Source organism: Propithecus coquereli, unplaced genomic scaffold (genome assembly GCF_000956105.1).
Source record: "Propithecus coquereli isolate 6110/MARCELLA unplaced genomic scaffold, Pcoq_1.0 Scaffold53, whole genome shotgun sequence".
Taxonomy (NCBI): domain Eukaryota; kingdom Metazoa; phylum Chordata; class Mammalia; order Primates; family Indriidae; genus Propithecus; species Propithecus coquereli.
The window spans coordinates 654,685-676,081 of record NW_012151174.1 but is presented as its reverse complement, the minus strand read 5'-3'; the positions used below and the strand labels follow the sequence as shown (position 1 = coordinate 676,081).

At 52.5% G+C, this 21,397-nt stretch overlaps 2 protein-coding genes across 3 annotated transcripts in view; both read right to left on the bottom strand.

Annotated features, from left to right (window-relative positions):
- Window positions 1–99: 99 nt before the first annotated feature.
- Window positions 100–3,339, bottom strand: LOC105820479 (cytochrome P450 2F2-like). The gene is made up of 9 exons (XM_012656963.1): window positions 3,157–3,339; window positions 2,499–2,661; window positions 1,970–2,119; window positions 1,636–1,796; window positions 1,242–1,418; window positions 1,011–1,152; window positions 727–914; window positions 363–504; window positions 100–281 (listed from the first exon to the last, which is right to left on the bottom strand). The coding sequence occupies exons 1-9, from the start codon at window positions 3,337–3,339 to the stop codon at window positions 100–102; spliced, it is 1,488 nt and encodes a 495-aa protein (XP_012512417.1).
- A 4,009-nt stretch (window positions 3,340–7,348) lies between these two features.
- LOC105820544 (cytochrome P450 2F5) overlaps window positions 7,349–21,397 on the bottom strand; it is a 15,689-nt gene continuing 1,640 nt past the window's right edge. The window contains exons 2-11 of one of the 2 annotated variants that reach the window (XM_012657036.1): window positions 18,975–19,109; window positions 17,453–17,644; window positions 17,202–17,364; window positions 14,400–14,549; window positions 11,515–11,675; window positions 10,978–11,154; window positions 10,460–10,601; window positions 9,578–9,765; window positions 8,833–8,974; window positions 7,349–7,753 (exon numbers count right to left, since the gene is read on the bottom strand). In XM_012657036.1, the coding sequence (XP_012512490.1) occupies window positions 7,572–7,753; window positions 8,833–8,974; window positions 9,578–9,765; window positions 10,460–10,601; window positions 10,978–11,154; window positions 11,515–11,675; window positions 14,400–14,549; window positions 17,202–17,364; window positions 17,453–17,644; window positions 18,975–19,046 (1,569 nt within the window). In that variant the 5' untranslated portion in view covers window positions 19,047–19,109 and the 3' untranslated portion in view covers window positions 7,349–7,571. Of the gene's footprint in view, window positions 7,754–8,832; window positions 8,975–9,577; window positions 9,766–10,459; window positions 10,602–10,977; window positions 11,155–11,514; window positions 11,676–14,399; window positions 14,550–17,201; window positions 17,365–17,452; window positions 17,645–18,693; window positions 18,940–18,974; window positions 19,110–21,397 lie in introns of those variants that run through there. The other variant, XM_012657038.1, reaches the window with a different exon arrangement.

Sequence of the window (21,397 nt, the reverse complement as noted above, 5' to 3'; positions counted from 1 at the left end):
CTCCGTAATGAGACCTCCATCTGCAGTTCAGGGCTTTTACTGACCAAGGAGGGTTAGGAGGTCTGAGTGCTAGTGTGCGCAGGGTGGCGGAGCCTGACCTCAGCCGGCCACTAGGCAAAGCCGGAAGGCTGGGGGGACGTGGCCCAGGCCAGTGCAGTGCGGGGTGAGGTCCATGTTGGCGGGATTCCCCACAGGGAGCAGGCAGAACCTCTGTAGGATGGCCGTAAAGAAGAGGAAGATTTCCGAGCGGGCCAGGCCTGCGCCCAGGCACATCCGCTTTCGTGGGTACACAGGGGTGCAGAGTAAGCAGCTGTGCACCCCAGAACCGGTCCAGGCTTGTCCCCTCCCTCTTTAGCCCGGACCTGGGGCAAAGGGCATGAAAGCGTCATTGCTCTGGAACTCGCCCTTGTCGTCCAGGAAGTTGGTAGGGTTGAAGCAGTCCGGGTCCTTGAATTGGGTGGGGTCCCGGTGCGCAGGCACAAGCAGGGGAATCACGAAGGTACCCTGGGGGTAAGCACAACTAGTGTCAACCGCAGGATTGACGAGCATGCGCGCCTCTTCCATTTTAGGCCTTTTTTAAAAGCCCGCGGGAGGTGGGCGGGCCTGCCTGCCTTCCCCCAGGGTCACTGTGCATCAATCAGCACTGCGCACGCCCATTCCGGCTGATCTCAGCCAATAGGCGCTCCTGTCCCTGGGCCCCGCGCAGAATCCTCGGACTCCCGGTACCTTGGGCAGAAAGTGGCCGTGCAGGTGGGCGTCGCGGGTGAGGGCGTGCGGCAGTCCCAGCGGCAGCACGCTGATGAAGCGCTGGATCTCGTGTAGCACGGCGATGATGTAGGGCAGGCGCACGCGGTCCTCCAGTCTGGGGGCGCGCGCCCGACCTACCACGGCGTCCACCTCCGCCTGCACCTTGGCTGGGGCCGGGGGAAACTGTGAGCCACACACTTCCCGAATCCTCCAGCCATCCCCAAACCCCAGCACCTCATCCTGGGCCTCTCCAGCTTGCAGACCTGCCGCCTCTGGGTACTTGAGCAGAATGAGAAGCCCATAGCGCAGAGTGGTGCTCGTGGTCTCACTGACGCCAAAAAAAAGGTTGTGCGTCGTCATCACCAACGTTTCCTCCTGGAAATGGCTCTCTGGGTCCTGCTGTTCCTGTGGGCAGAGAGGACAGGCGCTGCCACTGTGCCGGCCACCTGTTGGTGGGCAGCATGGATAGGGTTTAGGGTAGCAAGGAACCGCACCGTATCCATCTGGTCGAGGAAGCAATCGATGAAGTCGCGGGGCTCCCCAGGCTGCCGCGTCTGCTGGTGCCGCTGGATTTGCTCAGAGATGAAGACCCGAAGCTCCGCAAAATTTCGGAAGATTCGGTGATGCGGGCCCGGGAGCCAGTCCAGGAGGGAGGGGAAAATGTTGTACATCTGGGGAGACAGGAGCTCAACAGGACCTTGGACAAGGCCACTAGGACTTAGTTTCCCTATGGGGAGACTGGACAAGGACTTTGATATTGTAGGTTCTAGAACTCTTCCATTCCAAGAAACTAAGACTGTCTCATTCTAATGATCCGTTATAGCCATGTGCTGAGGGTTTGGCAGGAAGTTGAGCATATGAGGGAGAGATTGTGGCGGGCCCTCTAACCTCCGCCCGTCCGGAACTCATTATGCGGAAGTTGTCATCGAAGAGGTCCAGGAGCCTCAGGAACTCCGGCCCTCCGTAGCCATAGCGTTTTCCGAAGACCACAGAACAGATAACGTTGGATACCGCATTACCCAGGAGCCGCCGGGGGTCGAACGGGGTTCCTGAGGGGGGTCGGGGCGGCAACAGGGCGGGGTCATACGCTGTGTCCGGGTCCCCAGCTAGCTCCTTGGGCTTATTGGTTTTATTCCACCCAAACGCCTTCCCGTGGCCCCTCCTTGGCAGTCCCTTAGCCACACCCACACCAGGCCCTTCTGCTTTCCAGGCCAGGCCGCACCAACGGTGGCTTGAAATTCCCTAAGCAGACAAGTCGCCTCCTCCAGGACGTGCTCCTCGATGGTCCGCGTGCCCAGCCCGAGCTGCTTCAGCGCTCCAAGTGCAAAATTGCGCAGTGCTCGCCAGCGCGGCCCATTGGAAAACACGATGCCTATGGTGGGGAGAGAAAAGGAGGCGGGCCAGGGAGTTGGCCACGCCCCTCCCCGGAAGCGACCAGTCAGTAGCTACACCCTTTTCGAGTCCCCCAACTCCTGGAGCTGACTTTTCTCCTTTGACCACTTGGCTGCCAAGCTCCTCGGCCCTGCCCACGTGTTGACCGCAGCCTTTGCTGGTGCGGGTCCCTGGCCTGTGCTTGCTGCCTTTGGCTTGACTCCTCCGATTCCGCCTACGCTTTAGCTCTGCCCCACCCTCTTCGCCGTCTGCCCCCAGTTAGCTTGATTCTGTTAGGCCCCGCCCCATCTGCCCGGCTCCACCATTTATCTGCCCAACCTGGAGGGTTCAGGCCCTCGCTTCCAGCTCCTGGGCCTCACCGTTTCCGCGCGTGAAGCGATCGAAGACTGCCATGGCCCCGCGGCCAGAGAACGCATCCGCCTGCAGCACTAACGCGTCCCGCAGCGCCGCGTAGCCGCACAGCACCGCTGCCGGGCGCGGGCCCAGTCGCACCGTGAACGCCGAGCCCCAGCGGCGGGACAGCTACGGGGAGCCAGCCGGTGCTCAGCGGTCCGGTCCGGGCCCCTCACCGGAGACCCCGCCCCCAGCGTCCTCCACCTCCAGACTCGGGAGTCCCAGGCTCAGCCCCTCATTCCTCAGGTCCAGGAGTTCAGATCCGCAGCTCCTTCCTCCTTCAGATGCAGGAGTCCAGGCCCGCACTTCCCTCGGGGCCTAGAAGTCCAGGTCCGCAGCCTCCTCCACCCTCATAACTGGCGTCCAGGCCCTCAGTACTCGCACTCCGCACCTTGAACCAGGAAAACGGACCCTCTGCTCCCTCACCCTAGGCTCTTCCTCCCTCGCAACCCAGGTGTCCAGGCCCAGAGCTTCCCACTCCTCAGTCTCCTCCTTTTCTGGAACTCGAGAGTCACTGAGTCCGATCCCCCAGCTGTCTTCATCCAGGCAACCAAGAGTTCTAGCACCCAGCCCCGCCTCCACGAATACAGAAAATTCTGTTCCCCCACCCACTGTCGGGCTCACCTCCATGAGCGCACGGTCCAGGCGTCCGGACTGCAGCTGCAGCAAGTTCCCCAGTAACGGGAGAGGTCTGGGCCCGGGAGGTAGAGCGCCCCGCATCTGAGCGGGTCGCGCACCCCAACCCCACCACGCTAGTGCCAGCACCAGGAGCAGCAACAGCAGCCCTGCCATGTCCGTGATCATCATGCCTGCGCTCCTGATGCCTGTGTGCCTTCACCTCTGTTTAATTTGCAACGAGTCTTGGGTGGAGCAGGGGTGGAGACTGGTGTGGGAGGGGTGGACATCTTTGGGCTGCTCACTCCACAGGTTTCCCAGGCCAAGGTCTCTACTCTGCCCCCCAGCCCTAGCCCTGCTGTGCCCTGGCTCAGCCTACTCTATTTGGCAACTTTCATGTCAATACACCTGGCCAACAGGTGCACCCTCCTAAGCCCCTAGCACCCTTGGTTCCATCTTACTTGGCCTGTAGATGTGTATTCCTCAATCTCCCAGCAACCTCTGGGCCCCCTGAATGCCGTACCCTGTACCTCTGATTCCTAAATACACTCCTCGCTCCTGAGTACACTTTTTTTGTTTGAAAAATTTTTTAAATTTCAAAATATTGGGGTGCAAGTATTTTTTTTACATGGGTGCATTGTTTAATGCTGAAGTCATGGCTTTTAGCGTACCTGCCACCAGAATAGCGTTCTTCTTCTTTTTTTTTTTTTTTTTTTGAGACAGAGTCTCACTCTCTTGTCTGGGGCGAGTGCTGTGGCGTCAGCTTAGCTCACAGCAACCTCAAACTCCTGGGCTCAAGGGATCCTTCTGCCTCAGCCTCCCGAGTAGCTGGGACTACAGGCACACGCCACCATGCCTGGCTAATTTTTTCTATATATTTTTAGCTGTCTGATTAATTTCTTTCTATTTTTAGTAAAGACGGGGTCTCGCTCTTGCTCAGGCTGGTCTCGAACTCCTGAGCTCAAACGATCCACCCGCCTCGGCCTCCCAGAGTGCTAGGATTACAGGCGTGAGCCACCGCGCCTGGCCCAGAATAGTGTTCTTTGTACCTCATAGGTAAGTTTTTAGCCCTCACTCCCCTACCCCTCCTTCTTGGTTTCCAATTTCCTTAACACCCCTTTGTACCCGTTTGTACCCATCATTTAACTCCCACTTATTAGTGAGAACATGAGGTGTTTGTTTTTCCTTTCCTGAGATAATTCACTTAGGATAGTGATCTCTAGTTCCATCCACGTTGCTGCAAAAGATACTGTTTTATTCCTTTTTATGGCCGAGTAGTACTCCGTGGCATATATATATATATACCACATTTTCTTTATCCACTCATAATTTATGGGCACTTATGTTATTTCCATATCTTTTCAATTGTCACTTGTGCTGCAATAAACATTTGAATGTAGGTGTCTTTTTGATAAAATGAATTCCTTTGGGTAAATACCCAGTAGTGGGATTGCTGAACTGAAGGTTTACTTTTATTTCTTTGAGGAATCTCCTAAGTACACTTCTGAAAACACCTCTGGCACTCTCGTACCCTGTGCTTGTGGTTCCCTGGGGTTCGCACCTGAGCCCTTGTCACTTCCATTGCTCTTGAACCCTGTATACTGTGCCTGCCCCCCAGATCCTCCCTGGAATCCTTTAGCTTCCTGGTGCCCATGATCCTGGCACTTCTGTGCCTATCTTTATGACTTCTGGGTCCCTTCCCACATGTCCCCTGCACCTCCATACTTATGCCTTGTCCTGAACTCCTACCATCTATTCCCAAGGCTCCGTGTCCTAGATGCCCCCACTTGTCCTACGTCCATGCTGCCGCACCCCCTGGTATCCAGTCCCCCAAGCCCCTCAGTGCACACCCCTATCTGAGGCTGCACCATAACAGCAGACAAATGTATCCCTCATTCTCTCCCGACCCCATCCTGGGACATCCTAGGGCTGGAGGGGGCAGACCCAGGCCCGGATGAGCCGGGGGTGGGTTGTGGGAGTGGTAGGGTGGCGCTAAGTTAGTACTTGGGAGAGACAGTTCAGGAGTGCGGCCCATCCTCCTTGCCCTGCCTTGCCATTTCTAGCCTTCCTCCAAGTGCCTGGCATAGGGCCCAGACCTGGGGAGGAGATGGCGGACCGTGTAGAGTCTCGGACTAGAATTTTCTCTGGGTGTTGTCTCTTGGTGTCTCCTTCACTCTCAGTCTCTGTGTTTCTCTGTTCATCTCTTTCCCTCCTCCCCGCCCCCCACTTTCTCTTTGTCTCCCGGGCTCTGCCTCTGCTCCTGTCTTTCTGTCTCTCTTTTTTCAAAATGTCTGTCTCTTTCTCTCTATCTCTTCCAGTCTGTGCTTCCCTGTCTCACTGTCTCTGTTTCTGCCAAGGGTCTTCCTACCTGTCAGCCTTTCTCTGTGCGGTAAGCCATGCTCTCCCTGGACCCTGCCCACCCCTCTGTGCCAGGCTCTCTCTGATGGACCCTCCGTGTTAGGGTCTCCGGCTTCCTCTCCGACTCCTGGCTCTTCCTCCGTTTTGCTCTGTTGGGCTCCTCTGGGATGCCAGCCCTTCAAGAGCAGGGATCTTTGTCCCGTTCTCTTCTGTATCCCCACACTTAAAATAGTGCTTGGCACACAGTAGGCATTCAGTAAGAGTTTGTTGAATGAAAGCACAACACCCTTCTTCCCTATGTATGTCTGTTTCTCTCTGTCTCTAATTCAGACTTAATTTTTCTGTCTCAGTAGTCTCTCTCTCTCTCTGTCTCTCTCTTTCTCTCAGGTTTCTCTGTCTTCGTCTCTGTTCCTCACTTAATTTCTGCCTCTGTTTTAGAATCTCCTTGTCCCTCTCTCTGGGCATCCCTGTCTGTCCCTTGTCTCACTGCTCCTCTTTCTCATCCTCTGTCTCTCTTTCTTTCTGTCTCACTCCCAGTCTTTGTTTGTTGAGATCTCTCTCTGCCATCTCTGTGTATCTCTCTGCCTCTCCCTGTCTCGCTCCATCTCTTTTTCGGTGTCTCCGTGAGTTTTTCTTCACCATCCCTCCTCTCGTCTTTCTCAGGACCTCTGAATCTCTCCCTCCACCTCTGTGTCCCTGGCTGGGCCCTGGGGAAGACACTGTGCTAAGCCTTGGTGGGAACAGGGTGGAGATTAGGGAGCTGACTCCTTAATCCCTACGTGGGGACCGCCTATAAGCCTCATCCCAGCCAGCCCCGGGCTCAGCAGAGCATGTCCCAGCTTCCGGATGGCCTTGGGGAAACTCTGTTCAGAGTAGGGCCACCCAGGCCACCTCCGCCTGTGGCCGAGGGGCCAGCCCCACTCTGCCTAAATCTGGCTCAATGCAGCTTGGGATGCCTGCCAGTAAGAAAAGCTACTGTCAGCAGGTTACGAGGTTAGGGCTGGTCCCAGGTTGGGAGGCTCCATCCCTGGAATGGCTACCCCCACTCCAAAGGGAGGATTTCGGGGCAAAGGAATAGTCCAGAAAGAGGGGTGGGAGTGAGGGAAAGAGTCTGAGTCTCCTGTACCTCACATGCACTGCCCATTCTCTCTGTCTCTCTTTGGTCATTTCTGTTCCTTTCTCTTCTCCCTGTCTCCCCATTTCTCAGTCTCTGCATCTCTCTGCTCTTCCGTCTCTGACCGTGTCTTCCTTTGTCTCTCTGGGTCTCTGACTTGTGAGCGGAAAGGGGCGGTTAGAAGCGCAGTGTGTGGGGCCAGCGAGTCTCTGTTCAGACCCCAGTTCTGCCCATTTCTGTGTGCTTCGGGGCAAGTCACTTCACCCCTCTGAGCCTCAGTTTGCTCATCTGTAAAATGTGATACTGATATTGCTTTGCCTCGTAGGGAGAATTAACTGAGGCAGTCAGAACAGTGAGCACCGCGCGAGTGTGAGCGATGGTTATTTCTCAGTCTCTCACTTTGTCCCTGCTTACTTACGCCTCTCTTCGTACCGCTCCCTGCATGTCTTGCAGACTCTCTGTTTGGTATCTCTCCGGGCAGCTGTCTTTTTCTCTGTCTTGGTTTCTCTGCCTCTCTGTCCTCGGCCTGTCTCCAGGAAACCATTTCTCCTACCGTAGCTGCCCTAAGGGAGGGGGTAGAACTAGGAACAGGGAGGTTCTCTTTGCAGCCTGAGCGCCCTTCTCCCCATCCTCAGGGACTGTCCCCCTCCCTTTAACTCAGCCAGGACAAGTGTGAATGTATTATAAAGATAATTTACTAAGAAATGATGCAAAAAGCCCAGAAAAGAGTGTGGAGTGTGTCATGGATCAGGTTCCATGGGTACAACAAGACATACACTTCCCCTTCCCCAGGTCTTTCTCTGCCCTGCAGACCGGGGACAGCTGTGAAGGGTGGGGCATAGGCACGCAGCAGGCGACAGGGAGGGGCAGACAGTGGACGGAGAAGAGGGACAGAGCAAATCCCTAGCGGCGGGTCTCACCGCTCGCAGGCGAATCTGCAAGGACCGGGTGGTCAGCGCGCGCGCAAGCACAGCTGGAAGGGCCGCGGCAAATTGCCGAGACCGGAGCTGAGCGGGCTCAGGTCGATGTCCTCGGGCGCCCCCAGCGGCTGCAGCGAGAAGCTCTGCAGGACGGCGGTGAGGTAGAGGAAGAGCTCCATGCGCGCCAGCGACTCGCCCAGGCACAGTCGGCGCCCTGCGGGGGAGGCGGAGTGGGGAGCAGCGGTGAGATAAGACGGGGTGAAGGGCGGCCACCCCAAATTCCCAGAGGAAAATAGAATATGAAGACAAGAGTTGGGGATGCCACAGACCCACCCATCTAAAGGTCTGGGAAAGCTGCTTTAAGTAAATAGTGGAGCAGAATGGCCTGGCTGATAATGCAAGTGTGACTGCCTGGGTTCGAATCCCGGCTTTGTCACTGCCTTAGTATTATCTCCATTTTACAAATGTGGGTTGTTTTTTTTTTTTTTTTTTGAGACGGGGTGTTGCCTAATCTGGAGAGCAGGGCACGATCATAGCTCACTGGCAGCCTCGAACTCCTGGGCTCAATCAATCCTCCCACCTCAGCCTCCTGAGTAGCTGGGACTACAGGTGTGGGCCACGACGATGCCTGGCTGGTACTTCCTATTTTTTTTTTTTTTTTTAGAGGTGGGGGTCTGGCTATGTTGCCCGGGCTGGTGTTGAACTTCTGGCCTCAAGCAATCCTCCCGCCTCAGCCTCCAGAGTCGCTGGGATTACAGGTGTGAGCCAGCACGTCTGTCTAGATGTGGAGATTGAGGCACCGAGAAGTGAAGTAACATACCCAAAGTCACACAGAAGGTGACAGAACTGGGATACAACCCCCTGGGCTCCCAGAGCCCAGTTCTTACCAACTACCCTTATAACTCTTCTCAGAGGCATTGCTGGGCTCACAGTAGGCAATATGGTAAGTTACCGATGATTATGCTGTTTTTTTTCCTGCTACTGAGTAAACAGAGAAGATTTTTTTCAGCAGGGCAAAGAGGAAAGCCAAGAAAACTACCACATCAACTGCACCACTGAGTGGAGAGGCTGACAATGACCGCGCCCAAGTTAAATTACTAATCTGCCTCCCCACCTCTCCACAAGGGTTTGAGTCACTACTTGCCTATAGGAGCAGAATTGGGGTGGGGGATGAGCGTCTCTGTGCATCCAAAGCTGAGGACGGGCGAAGCGAGAGGATTTGCACAGCGGAATCAGGACTGGGGAATGTAGGCAGGGATATGGGGCCAGAAAGACTCCGCTCCTCTCCCTCACCAGCTGAGAAGGGCATGAAGGCCGGGCTCTTCTTGAAGGACTGACTGGCATCCAAAAAATGCTCCGGGTTGAACTCCTGAGGCTTCCGGAACTGGCTGGGGTCGTAGTGGACGGTGTTAAGGAGGGTGATGACATCCGTGCCCTGGGTGATGAGGAGGCTCAATTAGTGGTCTAGTGCTGGGAGGTTCCTGAGCTAGGGTTTGCATTTTACAGGGCTGGGGGTCCTGGGGAACTTGATAAGGGGGAGGGTGTCAGACTGGATCAGGGGTCCAGGAAATGTGTGTGGGTGTCTAGGGTTCTGAGTGATGGGTGCTGGAAGTTGTGTTGTTGGGGTCTGAGGCGGGGATGCGGGATACACTCCCGCCTCTGCCTTGTGGGAGCAGGTGTGCGGTTTCTGGGAAGGGGCAGAGGTCTCTAAGAACACTATTTGGGTACAAGGGATCCTTAAGGTGAAGTCTCAGACCTGGGGGTTCTGGAGAGGGCTCCTAAGAAGGGGACTTGTCACGGAGAAGGGGTATGGGGCTCCGGACAGGGTGCAGTCCACTGTGGTATGCTGTGGGGTCCTAGGAGAGGGCCGAGGTTTCGGATTTAAGGGCCTCGGATGTCTGTGGCTAGGGCTGGGGATGACGGTTGCTAAGGCCCGGGGGCTGTTGAGCTGGTGCCTGGGGTACCCCTTGCAGGTTGCAAGAGCCTGAGACGTTTCTTTCTAGGTTGGCTGATTTCGTTTGCCAGGTGCCTGGCACACCTTGGGTAGGAGGAAGCCGCGAAAGGCTGTGTCCCGAATGACGCGGTGCGGCAAGTTCATAGGGATGACGTCTGCGAACCGCTGCACCTCGTGGATCACCGCATCTGTGTACGGCATCGCCGCGCGGTCCTCCAGCGCGGGCAGCCGCGCGCGACCCACCACGTGGTCAATCTCGTCCTGCACCCGGGCTGGAGGGGGGCGGGGGGAAGCGCAGTGGAGGGTATCTGGGGCACCACTGGGCTGGGAAGAGGTGTGTACTTGTGTGTGGGAGGGGTCGAGTCAAAGTCCCCCACACCCCGGGGTGCCACTGCCTGGGGGCGCGTGTTAGCCTTCAGCTAGAGCCTCCGAGGGAAGGGGCGGGTTCCTAGACGTAGGTGAGGGCAAAAGGTTGGTTTGCACAAGCGCTCCTAAGGGAGGGGTTGCGTGGGCGGGACTTCGGGGGGACCTGGAGTCTAGGCCCCTGGCGGGACTTAAGGAGGAGTTTGGGGGTCCCGCCTGCTGGACGGTGGATGGAGGGGACGGGCTGTGCTGGGGAGGAGGGGCGGAACAGGGGATACATCCAGAGGCGGAGCCTGGGGGAGTGGGGTCGCAGGCAGTGCTGTGTGGAGGGTCAGACTGCGTGGGAGAGGCAGGGTTCCCGGGCAGGCCCCTGTGGCTGGGGCTTGGGTCAGGGCTGTGAGGCCTCAGGTGGACACGTGCAGGGTGGGCAGGGGGGCGGTGGGCCGCAAAGGAAGACAAAGCGCGCAGGCTTTGGGTCTGGATTTGGGAAGGTTGTGTGGGCCTCGTGGGCCATGTGGGTGGGGTCAGCCTCCTTGTGGGCGCGGCTGTTGGGCGGGTGGCGCTGCGTGGGTGGCTCCCAGCGCCAGGCTTAGGCTGGCTCACCTTGCACTTTGGGGTACTTCATGAGCGCGAGGAAGGCGTGGCGCAGCGTGGTCCCCACGGTCTCGGTGCCGCCGAAGAGCAGGTTATGTGTAGTCATCAGCAGGGTATCCATGTGGAAGTGGCTCAGCGGGTCCTGCTTCTCCTGTCCGCGTTGAGGGGTGGGGGTATGAGCCAGGGCTCCGAAACTGTGCGACCCATTTACCCCAGACCTGCACAACCGCTGCTGGGTGCTAGCTCATCCCTCCTGTCTAACTTCCTTTCCTCAGTGAGCTGGGGAGTACGGAAGGGCAAGGTAGGAAAATCTCAGAGGCAGGGACCACAATTAACGTCCTGGACAGAGCTTTAACAAGTTCTTAATTAGCTGTCAATTGGCGGCTGTCATGAGTGGCTTGGGCTTCAGCCCAGCTTCTCCTCCTGTGGAAGGTCTCCCAACCCTGCCCAATCCTTGTGGCTTTGAGGCAGGGGCAGCAGGAGGGCTTCAGGTCAGACTAGAGGTGGGATTTCCAGGTAGGGCTTACCTGTGCCATTTTGGTGAGGAAGCAATCGATGAAGTCCCGGGGAGATGTGGGGTCTAGGGAGGCCTGGTGGTCGCGGACGATGAGAGCAATGAGGTCTTTCATGCACCCGAAGTTCTGGAAGAGGCGTCGGTGCGGCCCGGGAATCCAACCCAGGAGGCTTGGGAAGAGGTTGTACATCTGGAGACCGAGCAGAGTGGAGGGGTTTGGAGGAGCAGGCAGGATGTGTGTCTGGGGGCAAGCGGGGTCAGGGTGGATCAGGTAGGCAAGGGTGGGGTCTTGAAGGGCAGCCAGGTTCTGGAGAGGCAGGAGTGGGGAGTGGGGGGTGGGAGGGGGTGAGAGGGAAAGGAGGCTGTAAGTGCATGTGAAGAAGTGCGGAGGGGGAATGGGCGTGGCCAGACAACTCAGGGGCGGGGTCAGAAGGGAGGGGGCAGGGCCAAGCAGGGCCAGTCGAAGTCCCTTCTCCTCCCCTCCTTTCCTCCCTCTCCGTGAACCCTGTGGAGCCCCCACCCCGTCTCCCACTGAACTCAGTCTCCTGACCTCGCCCCAGGGGCTGCTCATGATTTGGAAGTTGTCATTGATGAGGCGGATGATGGTGAGCAGACGCTCGTCGTTGTAGTCGAAGCGGCTGCCGAAGAGCACGGAACAGATAATGTTGGACACTGAGCGGCTCAGCACAAATGTGGGGTCAAAGGGCTCTCCTGAGGGTGAGGGGTGGAATGGGTCAGGGGGTGAAGCTTGGGAGACACAACGTGCAACGTGCAACACAACGGAGGACCTCATGTAACGACAACGTTAATTTGCACAACATCCGACCCAGCCGTGACAATGTGTCTTGCAGCACAGAACGCATGCACATGGCCACAATGTGGAGTTAACCAGTACCCCAAAAGTATTTGGCAACGCAATAGACAGAACAGAACTCACAACTTCCTGCAGTACATCAACAACAGCAATACCCAACAACAGAACTGGCTACTCTTGGCAACACAACACTCAGCACTCAACACAGCACATGGCAATCATCAGGCATTACAGAACACGTAACAGCATATGGCAACCAAACACCCAACAAATATGACCACAATACACGCCAACACACACAACCACACAGAGTGACCCAGCAGGCAGCCCAGAAACAACCCAAGACACGGTAACAATACACTAACACATAATACCAGCATACAGCTACATTATCCTGCAACAAAACACACAACAGTGATACACAGCAACTCAGCAGACAGCACAGAATGCACATGTGACATCACAGCCCATACAATTAAAGCAGCAGAACAGATGACACACAATACACACAACACATTAGCAGCATAGCAGATGACACAGTGCAATACCACAGGCAGTGCCTGACAACACTACAACCTCACCCAGAAATAACCTGCAGCAACACAACACTTAACATCTGGTGATCCAACAGCTCAACAGATCGCAGAAAACAATACCAAAACAACGGGTTTCAACATAGCAGCAAGACACAATAGCATAGCCCAGAAAACCAGATCTCGGATTGGATGGACATCGTTTGAATCCTGGCTTGGCCTCTTAGTCTTGGTGTGACTTGGGCTAACTGACTTCCCTTCTCTAAGCCTCCGAGCCTCAGCTTTCTCATCTGTAAAATGGGTTTGATGACAGACCTCACCTCATGGGGCTATTTCGTCAGTGAGTGTGTGGCTGGGAAGTGCTTAGCAAAGAGCCTGATCCATTGTGAGGCTGTTTCAAACCATGGTGTCGTGCTGGGTGGAATAATGGCCCCCCAAAGATGTCTATGTCCTTATCCCTAGAACCTGTGAATCTATTACCTTATATGGTAAAAAGGGACCTTTCGGATGGAACTAAGTTTGGGATTTTGATTACTCTGGGTGATCTGGCTGGGTGGGTCTAAGTGTCTAAGGATAGATATTGGAAATGCTATCTTGCTGGCTTTGAAGATGGAAGAAGGGGCCACAAGACAAGTGACACAGGTGGCCACTAGAACCTAGAGAAGGCAAGGAAAGGAATTGTCCCCAGAGCCTCCTGAAGGAACGCAGCTCTGCCAACCCATTTCAGATTCTGGACCTCGAGACTATAAGAGAATAAATTTGTGCTGTTTTTAAGCCACTAAGTTGATGGCACCTTGTTACAGCAGCAATGAGAAACTAATACAGTTATTACTAGTTCACTTACATCACATCATTTAATCCCTTTAGTATCATCTGCCACAAGATTATTTTTGCCCAAAGCCAGCAGAATTTGGAGATCAAGGAAGAGGGCTGTTTAGCATTCTGTGCCTCAGTTTCCTCTCCTATAGAATGGGGCTTATAATAGGACCTATTTCCTAGAATCGATGATTTTTAAAAGAAGATAATACACACAAATTTCTTGGAACAGTTCTGGCATATGGTAGGCAACATGGAAATGTTGATTATTTTTATTAAGTTTTTTTTTCACGGGTCAGGAGCTTTGACCTGGGTTTATATCCCAGCTCTGCCACTTCTTGGGCATATGAGTTAACCTTCCTGGGCCTCAGCTTCCTCACCTGTAATAATATCCACTTCCTAGGGTTGCTGGAGGGTGAAACTAGTTCACATACATGGAGAGTTTAGGGCTTGGTGTCCAGTAAGCACTCAATAAATGGACATTACTGTGTTGACTCTGGATTCTGGTGTCAGACATGGGTTTGAGTCCTGGCTCCTCCCCTTGCTAGCTCTGTTACTTCAAGCCAGTTGCTTAATCTCTCTGAGTCTCCATTTCCTCATCTGCAAAACGGATTGTTCCCAGGCTGAAGGAGTTTATGTGTGAAAATGTGCTTAGTACAGGGCCCCACATGTGGCACATTCTCATGAATGTCATCGTCATCCACCACAATTACATAAGCTGGGCTCAGCAGAGCAACAGAGTTGCCACCACATAACAAATCCTGCCACCATGCCTCAAGGAAACACAGCACGACAAGGTGGTACACGTCCAGGAATGCCATCCTTATTGTGGGCTAAGTAAAGGACCTCCAGGAGTTTTTTTTTTTTGTTTGTTTTTTTGACAGAGTCTTGCTCTGTGGCCCCGGCTACAGTGCAGTGGTGTCATCATAGTTCACTGCAACCTCAAACTCCTGGACTCAAGCGATCCTCCTGCCTCAGCCTCCTGAGTACCTGGGACTACAGGTGCACACCACCATACCTGGCTTATTTTTCTATTTTTAATAAAGATGGGGTCTTGCTCTTGCTCAGGCTGGTCTTGAACTCCTGAGCTCAAGCGATCCTCCTGCCTCGACTTCTCAGAGTGCTGGGATTACAGGTGTGAGCTACTGCGCTCGGCCCACTCCAGGAGTTCTGAGTTCACACCCATGCTATGGCACCTGGTCACTAGCAGCCCTGATCGCTAAGTAGGATGAATGTGAATTAGGGGTATGGACTGCACTCAAGGACCCTGACCTTCAGTTTTCCGCAGCTCTGCCAGCAAGAAGTTGCCTTCCTCCAAGATCCGCTCCTCAATGCTCCTCTTCCCCATCCCGAAATTCCGTAGGATCTGGACAGAGAACCTCCTCAGGACCTTCCATCGATCCCCGTTGGAGAAGGCGATGCCTGTGGAGAAGAGAGGGGGCCACTCAACCGGCAACTCATCCCCAAGACTACTGCCATCTGAGTCCCCTTTCCCGATGTTTGCTGGGAGAGAGACTGAGTTTGGAATCTCCCTGGCCCCTTCCAGTAAGCCCTCCCTGCTCCTCCAGGCTGGGTTAGGTGCCTCCTTTGACTTTCCATAGGACTGTGGGCTTTCCTCATCTCACTCTACCTCTGTTTCCCCATTAAGGACCTGATCACTCTGGCCTGCCACTGTCTCCTTCACCGAGCTGTGAAGGTAGGGTAGGAGCCTGTCTTAGTCACCACCATGTCCTTGGCATCATCCAGTATAGGACTCGTCACACAGGAGATGTTGGTGATTGCTTATTGATTATTGAATGCATGAATAAGAGAAATGAGCAAGAGAAATAAACACTAGGGTGCTGGGAATTCATGCAGGAATAAGACAGACCCTGTTCTCTTCTCTACCTGGACTTAGGGTCTTTGCACAGGTTGGTCCTTCTTCGTAGAACAATTTTCACTCCTTGCCTTCTCCTGACTACTCATCTTCATCTTTCAGGTCTCAGCTTAGAGGTCCCCTCCTCCAGGAAGTCTTCCCTGGCTCCTCCCTCCTTGGCTGGGTCAAGTCCTTGGTTTAGGCTCCCACAGCTCTCCAAACTTCCCCCATCCCAACCCTGACCACTCTAGGATGTCACTGTCTGGTGATGGGCTGTGTCTCCCACTGGGCTGGGAACTATAATAGGGTAAGGTCTCAGAGGTGTTTATTTCTGATTCCTCTGGACCTAGCAGAGAACTAGATACTAAAGAAGAAAAAAACCTATAGTGTGTTGTCTTACATTATATACATTACCTCATTGACTCCTTTTTTTTTTTTAACTTTTTATTTTTTTATTTTTTTTGAGACAGAGTCTCACTCTCTTGTCTGGGACGAGTGCCGTGGCGTCAGCCTAGCTCACAGCAACCTGAAATTCCTGGGCTCAAGCGATCCTCCTGCCTCAGCCTCCCAGGTAGCTGGGACTACAGGCACGCGCCACCATGCCTGGCTAACTTTTTTCTATTTTTAGTTGTTTGGCCAATTTCTTCTATTTTTAGTAGAGATGGGGTCTCACTCTTCCTCAGGCTGGTCTCGAACTCCTGAGCTCAAACAATCTGCCCGCCTTGGCCTCCCAGAGTGCTATCATTGACTCCTTATAGCAACTTATAGCAACATGGTAGCAGACTGACGGGCAGAGAGGGGAGGTCCTCCTGGTCCAAGAGTACATAGCTAGTAAGTGTCAGAACCCTGCCGTTACCCCTGTGCTCTGTATTGAATAGCTGGATGGTGGCGGTTTTTAGTAACAACGATATATGCATCCAGATATTTTCTGTGCAAAAGTGGCAAGGTGACTTTCTCAAGTGCTCTGTCTCCACCTCCTTGCAACTGGTATACCTGAACAGGTGAGGTCATAAGGTCAAACTAGGGAAGAGGACACAAAGGGTGGAAAGTGTACTCAATATACAATAGATAGTATTTTACCAGAGTTCTCTAATTCCAAATCCTGGGGCAGCTGAAACCCATTTAGTGCAAGAGCCAGGGAGAGCCCTACACATTCTTTAGGGGAAGAAGAATAGTCCAAGATGAAGGTCTCCAGGATCCCCTTTTCAATCATGATAGTTCCTTTCTTTCCTTTCCTTTCCTTTCTTCCTTCCTACCTTCTAGTCATTAATTGGGACTTACCACATGGCTTCCTTTGAATAGAGATTTGCATTTAAAATAAAGTTTGAAAACCACAAGACTAGGCGATTTCCAAGCCTAAGGAGGACAGGATATTGAGACAGGAGAGATTTGGAATAAATGCTGTGAGTTGCTGGCTGGGTGGGGGTGGATTGGATTCGGGTCAGGCTGGGGATGACTATGGGGCATGAGGAGATTATGAGACTGATAATAAATTGGGTTTAAGACTGAGCATGGGGACTGGAGTTGGGCAGAATGAGAATTGGTAGATTCAGGTTGAGCTTAAGCTTGGGGTGGGTAGATATGTGATTGGGTTGGTTTTAGGGATAAGGGTGAGATTAAAGTTGAGAAGGGAAACTCAGGATTTCAGTAGGTGACGGGGATAGACAACGGGGCTGGGGCTGGGGAGAATAATGACAGCAGAGCTCACTTTGACTAAAGGGATGAGGATGATAACAGAGTTTAAAACTCTGGGACTGGGAGAGGGTTCATAATGGGAATGGAGGTTGGAATGAGATTAATCAGTGTTGTTGACAGGTGTGGAGCTGAGGTTGAGAGGGTGAACATGGGGGTGGGTTGATGGGGCTTCGGATTGGGTCAAGGTAGACAGTGGGGACTGGGCCAGATAACTTGGCCACTTGACTGAGTTGGAAATTTGATACTGTGGTTGGGATGGAGATAGGGATTGGGATGACCATGGGGTTGGATTTGGAGAGAGATGGGGATTGGCGTGAAAGTGTGATTCAAGATGGTGGTGGGGTTTGGGTGGGGAAGGTGGGACAGACTTCACCCTAGACCAGGACTGCCTGGCTTCATCACGTCTGGTGTCATCAGTGGGATCAGCAGCCCTGTCAACAAGATTGGGAGAATAGTGTCCCATCCTCATCCCCTCCCTCAATATGGGCAAAGTTGAGAGTGGAGGAGATGAAGAGTAGGCTTACCATTGCCTTTGGTAAAGTTGAAAAAGACGGGGTAGTCGCCACGGCCACTAAACTCCTCCCCTTGGTCCACCAGGGCTTCCTTCACGGCTTGGTAACCACTGAGGACCACTACCCGCCTGGGCCCCAGGTGCACTGTGTACACGGGACCATACTCCTTGCTCAGCTGGGGGTGGGAAGACAGAGGTTACAAGGGTCCTGGGGCCATGGAACCCGTCCCCCTTATCCTTCCACCATCACCCGAGCCCTTGCACCTTGGTGAGGGAAGTCAGCATGTCTTGGGAGTGAAGTTGCAGCAGGTTTCCCAGTAGTGGGAGGGGTCTGGGTCCTGGGGGCAGCTGGCCCTTGACTCTTGAGCTGAGGGTCAGGAACAGACAGACGAGAGCCAGGAGCAGGAGTAGGATGGCTGTGCTCACACTGTCCATGGTGAAGGCAGCTGCCAGTGTCTGGAGGGCAAAGCAGGAGAGGACATTGCTGGGGAGAGAGAGGGATCCCTCTGTTCCTCATCTCTCTCTGGAACTTGTTTTCCCCAGACCCTGGAAATGGAGGCAGATGGACAGAAGCAGAGACAAGGAGAGACCAGAAGATGCAGGAGGGAGGAAGGAAGGGAGAAAGAGAGAGAGGCAGAGATAGGCAAGGTACAGACTGACAATGACAGACAGAAACACAGAAGAGCTGGAGAGAGACAAATGATTAGAGATAGAGACTAAGAGGGACTGAGAGATACACGTAGGGATAATGAAGAATGCAGAGTGAGATAGCTATCTTTGGATCTCTCTCTCTCAGTTATCTAACTATCTACCTATCAATCAGTGTCCAGGAGAAATAGAGACACACAGGGACAGAGACAGACAAATCAAGACACAGAGATAGGGAGAGCCAGACAGAGAGACCAGCACAGAGATAGGCTGACATAAACTAGAGAAAGAAAGAGACAAAACTAGAGAGACATAGAGCTAGAGAAAGACAGAAGAGAGATCGGATGGAGAGACAGAGACAGAACACTGAAAAATGCAGAGAAAGAGGGTGAGAGAGGAGAGAGAGGAAGAGACAGAGCTAGACACAGAGACCGAGGGAGAAGAGTGACAGAGACAGAAAGAGGTACACGGAGACAGAGAGGCACACAGATGGAGAGAGAGAGAGAGAGAATATACGAGACAGGAAATGTTAGAGACATCAAAAGACAGAGACCAAGAGACCAAGAGAGACTGGGACAGAGAGGGAGGGCAGAAGTAGAAACAGTCACAGAAAAGAGTCAAGTGCTGTGAACTAAGGGTCACATTCCAGAGAGAGATGCCACCTGCTGGGTGAAGAGTCAGGACAGGGACCTCAGTGCCCAGAACAGAGTTCCAGGGAGATCCAGAGACCTCAGAGCTCTCAGAGGAGACAGCAAAAGAGATTCCCAGACAGTCTTAGAGACAGAGAGATTGAGCCAGAGACTCCCCTCCCTTGGAAGCCACTCCCTCCTCCTGTGTCCCCCACTTGGGCCCTTTACCTTCTGAGCTGTGGAGGCAGCTGAAGTGTGTTCTGGATGGAGCAGACCGACTGGCTATGGCTGGGGGCCTGCAGCTCTGAGTGTGCTTGAGGGGCAGGGACTGCTCTTAACTGACCCTGGTTACCTACCTCCTGGCCAAGTCAGAGGGGCAGATTGCAAAACCTGGAGCAGGAGCCAGGGTTTCTAGTCTGGGAGTAGGGTTGGAGAGAGAGCCTCTGAGGTTAATGGTCTGGAGGGCCAGATGGAGGTGTGGGTGCCCCCAGAGGTTTGTGGGTGCATACCATGTTACTGTGGGCATGGGAGGAAGTGCTTAGAAGTCTTGGGGAATTTGACACCCCAGATCCCAGGCACATGGAGGGATAGAGGTGGGGCTGATGCTGTTGTTCAAGTCCTGGAAAGGCCAGTTGGGGCAGGTCCTGAAAGAGAGAGGAAGGCTTGATTACAGGATTATGTATCTCCGGTTTCCCCTGGCATCTACCCTTACTTCTGGGGGAGGGCGTAATGCTGGATTTACTCCAACCCCATAAGGAACTTTCCCTGCCCCTAGAACTGGTTTGAGAGGGGCCAAATGGGACTGCCTGACTGGGGAACCTGGGACTCATGAGATGGGCAGTTTTAAGAGGCTTTGAGTTCTTCTTTGGTCTGACTTGCTGTTCTGCTACAGAGGGAACCTGGGGCAAGTGAGGGACGTGAGCTGAGTGTTTCTCAACTCATCATTATTGGTATCTTGGGCCTGATAATTCTTTGTGTGTGGGGTGTGTGTGGGGTGTCCTGTGTGTGTGGGATGTTAAGCAGCATCTTTGCTTTCTATTTACTAGATACTAGAAACCCCCTACCTGCACCCCAGGTGTGACAAACGAAAGTGACTACAGACATTATTGAACGTCCCTGTGAGGGGAAAAATCAACCCAGTTGAGAACCACTGGTGTAATGAAAAAAACCAAAACACAGCAGGGGTGGCTGAGCTCCTCCCTTCTAATTGTCCTCTCTTTGACCCCTCCTCTCAATTCTTATACTTTTTTCCTTCCTCCTCAAACCTCCAAGACCCTTACCTCTCACCTCATTCTTTGTTGACGGTCCCATTTTCTTCTCTCACAGAGAGAATAGCAGTAATAGCTTTTATTGCAAAAGAAGTCTACATTTCAACTTCACTACCCCCACCATTTTGAATTTGATGTCAGAATTTTCATCTTTTTATATTGCATATCCCTTAACAAATTATTGCAGTTATTATTTTTAATACTTTTGTCATTTAACCTTCATACCAAGATAGACATGATTTACAGACCAACATTACATTATTTGAATATCCTGAATTTGACTGTGTATTTACTTTTACCAGTGAGTTTTGTATTTTCGGATATTTTTGTGTTTACTCATTAGGATCTTGAACTCTCTCAGCTTTTGTTTGTCTGGGAAAGTCTTTTTTTTTTTTTTTTTTTGAGACAGAGTCTCACTTTGTTGCCCTGGCTAGAGCGAGTGCCGTGGCGTCAGCCTAGCTCACAGCAACCTCAAATTCCTGGGCTCAAGCAATCCTACTGCCTCAGTCTCTTGAGTAGCTGGGACTACAGGCATGCGCCACCATGCCCGGATAATTTTTTCTATATATTTTTAGCTGTCCAATTAATTTCTTTCTATTTTTTTTAGTAGAGACGGGGTCTCGCTCTTGCTCAGGCTGGTTTCAAACTCCTGAGCTCAAACAATCCACCCGCCTCGGCCTCCCAGAGAGCTAGGATTACAGGCGTGAGCCACCGCGCCTGGCCAGTAGCGTTTCTATACACCAATAATAGCTGAAAAAGAAATCAAGAAAGCAATCCCATTTAAAATAGCTATAAAAATATACCTAGGATATTTAATCAAGAAGGTGAAAGACTTTTACAGTGAAAACTACAAAACACTAATGAGAGAAACTGAAGAGGACAGAAACATATGGAAAGATATCCAATGCTCATGGATCAGAAAAACTAATATTGTTAAAATGACCATACTACCCAAGCAAGCTACAGACTCAATGCAATCACTATTAAAATATAATCCTAAAATTCATATGGAACTACAAAGTTTCCAAATAGCCAAAGCAGTATAGAGCAAAAAGAACCAGGCTGGACTACCTCACTTCATACTACCTGACTTCAAAATATACTACAAAGCTGTAGTAACCAAAATAGCATGGTATTGATGTGAAACAGACATAGACCAACGGAACAGAATAGAGAAACCAGAAATAATTCAATATATTTACAGGCAACTGATTTTCAACAAAGATGGCCAGAACATACACTGGGGAAAGGACACTCTCTTCAATAAATGGTGGTAGAAAAACTGGATATCCATATGCAGAACAATGACAGTAGACCCCTATCTCTTACCATATATAAAAATCAACACAAAACGGATTAATGACTTAAAAGTAAGACCTGAAACTATAAAACCATTATAAGAAAACATAGGGGAAATGCTTTCAGACACTAGTCTAGGCAAAGATTTTGTGGCTAAGACTTCAAAAGCACAGGCAACAAAAACAAAAATGGGGCCAGGTGCGGTGGCTCACGCCTGTAATCCTAGCACTCTGGGAGGTCGATGCGGGTGGATCACTCAAGGTCAGCAGTTCAAGACCAGCCTGAGCAAGAGCGAGACCCCATCTCTACTAAAAATAGAAAGAAATTATCTGGACAATTAAAAATATATATATAGAAAAAAATTA